The sequence below is a fragment of the Pseudochaenichthys georgianus genome, chromosome 23, assembly GCF_902827115.2.
Source record: "Pseudochaenichthys georgianus chromosome 23, fPseGeo1.2, whole genome shotgun sequence".
Lineage (NCBI taxonomy): Eukaryota > Metazoa > Chordata > Actinopteri > Perciformes > Channichthyidae > Pseudochaenichthys > Pseudochaenichthys georgianus.
In genome coordinates, this window is record NC_047525.1 from 17,616,738 (window position 1) to 17,624,986 (window position 8,249).

The 8,249-nt window shown below is 39.3% G+C and overlaps 1 protein-coding gene across 1 annotated transcript in view; it reads right to left on the minus strand.

The window, feature by feature from the left end:
- hmga2 (high mobility group AT-hook 2) overlaps positions 1 to 6,061 on the minus strand; it is a 28,819-nt gene extending 22,758 nt beyond the window's left edge. Inside the window, exons 1-3 of the mRNA XM_034075195.2 lie at positions 5,557 to 6,061; positions 4,522 to 4,608; positions 600 to 650 (exon numbers count right to left, since the gene is read on the minus strand). Of these exons, the coding sequence (XP_033931086.1) occupies positions 600 to 650; positions 4,522 to 4,608; positions 5,557 to 5,664 (246 nt within the window). The 5' untranslated portion in view covers positions 5,665 to 6,061. The remainder of the gene's footprint in view (positions 1 to 599; positions 651 to 4,521; positions 4,609 to 5,556) is intronic.
- Positions 6,062 to 8,249: the final 2,188 nt, after the last annotated feature.

Below are 8,249 nucleotides of genomic sequence, written 5' to 3' on the forward strand. Positions count from 1 at the left end.
TCTAACTGCCGGCTGCTTGTTCCTGCACTATCAATCAGGCCTGTTACTTTGGAGCTGATAAACACTGAGGCCTTCAAGCTGTCAGTGGAATTATTTAAGTATTCCTGCGTGCCGGCGCTGAGAGTAAACATTTTCTTTGACTGATAACACAAACACTTTGGAGATATCCACGAACACACGGACACCGGCATCAACCAGAGAGGAACCTCTGAATGTATTAAAGCTACATGAAGAAAACAAAGATGACAACAACATTGAGAAACATCTAAATATCAGAATCAGAATGTTACATATGTTACATATGTATCATGCATTAAAAAAAGTACTAAGTTATGATATAATAAAAAATTAAAAGTTACATAATTTTCAAAATACACATCCTGTAACAGTTCTTAGGATTTAGCAGCCAGGTATATATTACACAGTTATTAACGGCATATTATATGCATTAAACTGGGAACAAAATGCGTTTGAATCATAGTTAAGAGTAATTGTAGGAAGGAAATGTTTTCCTACATACATAACATAACCCCTTATATATATAATACAGTATCCAGTATGCCAGCGTAGACACAAGCTTACGAAAACCATTGACTCACCCATTTCCTCGGTCGCCCTCTGGGTCTTTTCTCCCCGGTTGCCTCGGCTTTCTGTTAAGACATAGATTAGGATCAATAAATCATTCTATCGTGACATTGGAAACACCTGATCAGACATTTACTCTGACACAGTGGTTCTCAACTGGTGAAGGCCCAATGTTCTAACGCTGTGCATGCAGTAGGCGTTGGACTGGAAGTACCGGAGATCATAAACGGTTTTGAAAACTTCTGTCACGTAGTGATCATCTTCTCAATAAAACATCTTTGCTGATGTTTTTTCGAGTCATCTGGCCAATCAGAATCAAGATTGTTGCCGGAAGTCCCCACGGAGAATAACTTTGCGGTATAACTAATCTTTATACATCCATGGTTACAACTTCAGATAAAAATGAACACATAATGAAATATGACCCCCGGTTTGATGATTGACAGGTCACAGAACAATGGGAGCTATCTACCCTTACCCACAATTTAAAGTAATTCAGACTATCTCCTCTTTGCTCTTCTCTCTGTGAGGAGCAGCAAGCAGTCATAACAAAGTGAAAAACAAACAATGGCATCAATTATTATTAATATGTCGGGGAGCAATAGATTTATTTATTTTCTTCTCAGAGTGTACCAAAATGCGTAGTATGTTAGTATTTCTAAAAAAAATTATATACAGTTCAGTTTTGATTCCATCATCTCATTAAACCTTATTTAAAAGCATTATTTTGTTCTGTGAAGGGATATATGCACTGTACTGTATGCTGAAAAGCGTATTATATATATATATTACTGCACGATTTTTTGTTGAATAGATTTGAGTGGTTCAAAATTTCGGGTCGCGATTTATTGACTAAGGAAAAAGTGTGTCCCGAGGCCTGACCAGTTGAGAACCACTGCTCTAGCAGACATCTTAAAGTATTAGGGTCAACACCACTACAGAAGGTCAAAGTTGAATCAGAGCTTCTTTCAACTGATACATTTACTACAAAAAAATGAGCACCTTTTTTTTTTTTTTACTAATCCAGGGTTTGTTTTCGACCTTGATCATGTGGTTGCTCATGTTTCTGGACTTGTTTTGATTTCATTATCACTGTATTCTAAGATATCAGGTATTCACTTCTTCAAAACAATGTTAGCATGGCTGATAGGAATGATGTCCCAAACTAAAAAATATTTTCATAAAGCGCAATTAACCTTTAGGTATATAAAATTACGTTAAGTGTTAGTATAAGACACACTAAAATGCCAAATTTGGATTAATCCACCGCTAAAAATAGTTCCCACAGACACAATATTTTCTCCTGTTTTAGTCATATTTGATAGAAACTACAGTGGAAGGCTGGTTTTATTATTTAAATATAATTCTATTTTTGTAAGCTGTAAGATGTATCCAGGTCTCGGGCCCAAGTTATTAAATCAAGCATGTCTACAGAGCATTCCCTTACATTTAAAAAGACCAGAGTATCAATAATTCATTGAATATATGCAGCCACCTATTTGGTCAGGTGAAATCTTAGTCAAATTGCTGAGCTGCAATTCATTTTGCAGAGAATGACCAGCAGGTATCAGTGGAGGTGTTGAGTAAATACCACGCAGCAGGAGGAGTGTTTCAGAACATCGTCACCCCAACAAATGTGCTGAACAATATTAGGTCCAATATTTCCATATTGGTGTCAACATCAAAAATAATTTGGGAGCAGCTGAGATGGTGTTTGGTTCTCAAAACCACACCATCATTAAAAATAATAATAAAATTACAGAAAATTATGTGGCGAAATGATTACCTCCAATACCGTATCATATTGCAATTGTAGTATCATACAAAATAACGGCAATATATTATATATTTTCTAAACAATTTATCCATAACCCATAGTAACATTTTGTATCTGTTTTTGAAACACTGGCTCACACTTTGTTGTTCACAGGTAAACTGGGCTTTAGAAATGACCTAAAATCTTACAACAAAACATTTTTAACAACTCGCAGGCATGGTAGAATCTGATAAATCCCGTTACTTTTTCAGTTAGTTGTAAGAAATAAGTGGCTTTTATGGAAGTTTTGGGAGTTTTCACACAATACCAGATGTGGAAAGGATGAAAGTCAACTATTTTACATCGAGGTACTTCAATAGTGCTTGATTCGAGTTTGAAGTACTTGTATTTCACAGTAAGGATCAAAAAGAAGTTTTTTCATGTTAAATTACGACTGGTTAAGAGAAACAGAAATGTATTCAGCGACGACACAATAGTGATATCTTGTGTTGTGATGTTCTAATGCTCTGCGAATGCAGGTCTCTATCATGACACATCACACTGCTGGCTCGCCAATCTGTGTGCTGTAATCCCAGTTCTCTGTTTGCGACGCTACATTTTTAATGCAGAGCTTTAATTGTCTGAAACGCAACTCCCTGTTCAATTAATCATCAGTGTGTTTTACATGTCTGAGCTGAGAGATGCGGCAGCACTGAATAACCAGGGATCTCACGCCAGTACAATCACATTTTACTAAAAGTGTTATAGTATAATTTTCTGTGCAGCCACTACTGAAGAAGAGAACCACTTAGCTCAGGGAAAGTTTATGGTTAAACACATCAAATGTTGATTGTTGGTAGGAAATGGGAACCAAACACTAACTGACTGATCAATCCACCCAGAACAACCATGCCCTGTATATGTTGTTGTTAAGCATGTTAGCATTTGTACAATGTATTAGGTCATGACTGCTATAACAACGCAGTATTTTTGGTCTGCTTTTGACTGTGGCCATACGGAAGAGGTCAGACGCCATTTCCTAGGACCTTGAAGCTTTCACACTCTTTGTTCTTCAACCCATCCACCTTGACATCCTAATGGAAGTAATGGCACAGTTGTCATTATTCACAGAGCCTTGTCAAGGGGGGGTATTTTAAAGTGTTTCAACAAACGACCAATCCGGCTGATGCTCTGCTGACTCCAGATCTTCCTACCCAAAAACTCAGCCTTATTCTTTCCAGGATTATGTCAATGGAGTCTTCATTTTGTGGCGTGCAGGTGTGGAGTACAATTGTTTCTACTTGATACCAGTCAGAGATTGCAGAGGTGATTGATGTGGGCAGGGGAAGTGAACTTTTAAAAGAGTATAAATTAAAGGTGTGGGCTGACCCGGGACTCTTTGATCTGGGAAGATTGATATCTTCTGTGTTTATCATAACAATACCAGATGAGATGAGACTGGATTATGGCGAGAGCAGAGTGGTTCACTTTTCAAAGTGCTGGGAATGTTTACAGTGGTTCATGGTGGCAAGGGAGCACTAAGGCTGCTGTCATCATGAGCCTAACACAGCTTCATATAACTAATGAATGAAGACACAGCCAGCATCACAAACCACAAGTAAGAAAGGTGGGAAATGGCTGTGAAATTCCAAAGCATTTCTCCAGGATCTTCTTTTCTTTGCAAACGTAATCTTTTCTCATTCATCAACTCAATCTCTCATGTACTGAAGAGGATTAGGGCCACATTTTTTTTTAGAGCTGCTGATTTATTTATTTATTAAAGTTAGAATTCTGAGAACATTTTTCTCTTTTTATTACGTTAATTTTGGAATTCAGATTTTTTTTCCTCAAAATTCTGACTTTAATCCCGATTTAAATATAAAAAAAGACCCTAATTATTTTCCGCATTTAATCACACAGACTCCTCGAACACAAGTGTTTGAAAATAATGATGGCTGCACCAAGACATTTTTGCTCATCATTTGACAGATTTTGCTTATTTTTTCAAATCAACAAGGAAAATCAACCCTGTTTAAAAACATATTAATAATAACTACAGGTGGTTACTTCACTAAAACTATATTTAGTGATTGATCATGTCCACTCCTGAAGCCATGTTTTGGTTATCAAAAATGTACATTGGCAAATGTATGCATCCTCCAGGTGCTGAGGCTCCTTACCTTCTGCGCTGCCTTGGAGGGGCCCTTGTTCTTACTTCCTTTGGGGCGGCCCCTCGGTCGCTTGGGGACAGGCTCTCCACTGGGCTCCTGAAAGGGAGGGGGACATGACATAGGTGGTGGACAGGAAACAAAGCTTTGAACCCCCCCCCCCCCCCATTTGGTCATTGCTTTATGGGTCAAGACCAAGAGGAACAAAGCGTGTGTGTGAGTGTGTGTGGCACATTGTGTCTGCTTATGTGTGGCCATAGAGGGAATAAATGAGAGGGATTTGGTATTCATTCAAATGTTCCACTTTTCAATTTCACACTCAAACTGCACAATTTTCCATCAGCATTTCTATAACCTTATCACCTTGTGCACTTCATGGTCTTTCAACATGTCTAATATTATAGTCAATTCTCACTCCACATACAGTATGTATGTGGAGTGAGTGCTGTGTTTCTGAGAGGGCTTTCTCTCTCCTACAGTAACTGTTGCCTGCAGTGTCAATGGAGGTGATTTTGGTTTGACATTTTGGTTGGAATGTGACTCACCAGTCTATAAACACATTCACAGAAACATGTTCAAAGCCCTCACTTGCCATGACTTCTCTGATTCAACTCAAGAAGATCTGCAAAATCACATTCATTCACATATTTGTCTTTTTACTCATGTTATCAATTAAAGATCAAGGCCGAAGCTGGAAAGATTAAGTGTATGGAAGTTAATTTAGCATACATAAAGTTGGCTAGCATGTCCCATATATCAGCATATTTGGAAAAACAATGTATCACCTTCCTTTACAAATAGAAAAGTATAGGCTACTGAAAACAAGCTATATGCAAGAAGCACACCCTGTACCAATCAATTACAAAGTCAGCTCACTTTAAAAAAAAAAAAGAATATGCCATTTGTGCAGTTTGATAACTTTAAAAAAAAGTCACATCTCGGTGTGCAGATATTCTACAATCTGGATTTGATTGTTTTTTTCTTGCAGTGACTGGACGTCTGTATCTGCAAAGCGGCTTCAGTAAACAGCAGCGGGACACAACTTACTTTTTGTGGCTTCCTCGGTCTCCCCGGCCTCCTCTTCTGGGGCTCCGCGGCCCCCGTGGGCTCCTGGGAGCCGGAGCTCTCCTCGGCCTCGTCCCCGTGTCCGCTCATGGTTCCCGGTGCTGCAGCTCCTCCGTTCTCCCGGTGATTAGAAACGTCACGAAAAAAACTTTAAAAGGTCTGTTGTCTACTTAATAAATCTCCCACGGGCAGCAGCAGGACTAGCAGCTTTGAAGCCGTTAAAAATAAAGAGGTTTGGCTCAGTGAGCAGGAGAAAGAGCACCGGGGACGGCGGAGCCTGAGACGCCGAGCGGCTGCGACTCAAAGTCGGCTACAACACACCGCGGCGGCACCGGGCAGGACCATGCAGCAGCGAGGCGTGACAACTCGGCACGGCTCGTCTGAGAAGTGTGGGCATAATAACCGCATCCACAGCCCACTCCCAAACCAGGACCCACTCAATGAGGATGGGTTTTTTGTTTTTTTAAAGAAGAAGGAGGAAAAAAAGAAAGAAATCACCTCTCCCGTGGGTGGATAACACGGGCGGGGGAGGGGGGTCTGGAAGAGAGCCAGAGAAAACAACGAGGAGACGGAGTCCTGGCAGCAGGCCAGACATGGCAGGCCGCATTTATGAATTAAATTCAAATTTTCACACGTTCTAATGGAATCCGCTGCTGTCGGATACTGGACAGCCATTCAGAGTTCACCTCTGTGAAATATGAAGTGTTTTCTTAATGTTGGGGAGATATATCGCCTCAACACTGAAATAAGAAGCAGTTATGGCTTGTAGCCGCTGTTAGGCTATAGCCTACTCATCAACAAGGACTTTTCCAACATTTAGTAGCCATTATGAAAGTAAATAATACATTTAGGCCAGCCTAGTTTTAGGAGTGATAACTAATAACTTAAACATCTAAAAACTTTAGCTACCCCTCATAAATAGTGTGGTTAAAAAATTACTTTGCTAATGAAGTTTTTCTCAAAAAGATCCAAGTGTATTTTCAAAGATATATTTGGCATAGGCCTAGGCTTTGTAGGAAAATATATGTTTTGAAAATTAAAATGTCCAAACTCCATGTGAAGAGTGCCTTTTCAGGTGAATGTTTTTTTATAAAACGTTCCGCCTTTTCAATAATCTTATTTTGTGCCTGTTTGTTTAAAACATTGTACCCAAACCTTATCCCACAGAACACACGTAGATACATGCACATTTTAATAATTTAATTTAAACCTGGATTTTAAAATATATTGGATAGGCCTAGGCTATATATAAATCAGGCTGGATTTTGGGGAAATGTGTAAGAAACCATGCCCAGAAAGTAGTCTTGGGATACACGTGTAGAATACTTTAAATTGGTAGAATGGTGCAGCCATAAAAAGTGTGTTGTGGCTTTGAAGCTCTCCGCCGTGGACGTGGAGTGATATCAATTACACAAGAACAACAGACACAAAGAATAAAGTGCCTTACGTGGAGGACCTTTCCCACGGTCCTGCAGCCTGCTCTCACTGCACAACACTCACCTCTGCAAGCAAAAGTAACTTAATGCTCACTTACATTCTGAGGAATATCATTGAAATGTGTACAAAACATTTATTTTCATAACTTCCTCCCCAAGAGACAGTGGATTTATTGAGATAATGTGTGGTTGATTCTTCTCTGGTATTCACTTCATTCATAAAAAAAAAACAGCTCCTGGACCCCCAAAGAAGGGGTTTCTGTGCAGACCCCTCCCCTTCAGACAGAGCGGCGTCAGCATCAAACCAATACAATCAATGGCTGCACAGATCCATTACCAGGGGGTGGTTTCATGCACACGTCTGTGCCTGGCACACAGCTCTGCTTGAGCACAATGAAACAAGGAAATAAATGTGTTATTGCAATTAAATGGAAAGCTTTGTGTGCGTCCGCGACAGAGTGGATATTAATTTGAGCAGCAGGGACACACAGAGGGCTGTTCGGCAGTGACCTTTCACCTTCTTTGTTTTAAGTGCCCAACAGATAAATAGAGTATTAGTTTGATAATTAGTAACAGTTTATGGCAAAATTATTCTAATAACTGTGGGAGATCTGACCAAGCCCTAACTCAACAAGCGGGGATTTCATCACCTTTATATTTGTCAGGAAAAAACTAGAAATAGTCCCTTCCAAAAAATATTTTCTGACCGTTTATGGAATTTACTAAGCATTTACTATGAATAAAGCAATGTATTTGTGAATGGTTGAGCATTGGCTGGGAGATACACACATTACTAACACATTGTTGGTGTTTGTCTTTGCATGGTATTTTTTTTATTCTAAGTAAAATATAGAATAATATAGTCTTATCCTTATCCTTAGGGTTAGAATAGTATCTTCTTATGCAGCAACTGTTTGGATAATGTCTTGACTTTGTACATCTTATACTTGTATGATATACAGTCACATTCCTTTTTGAGAGCTAGCCGTAATCGCAGTTAAAACACATTTTAGTCCCTTTTTCCATTTTAGCTTTTGACTTTGACTACAGCCTCTTTGCCACCCAGAGTCAGTTTTAACTGTTTCCCCTCCAGACATGTTCCTCCCAGGCTCCGTCAGAGCAGGAGCACATATGTGATGCATTTATGGTGGAGTATGCAGAGACGCCGTCTGCCAAAATTCAGACTCTTTAAGGAATTTTATTTCTATCTACTCTCAGATTACACTATTTTCCGACAGA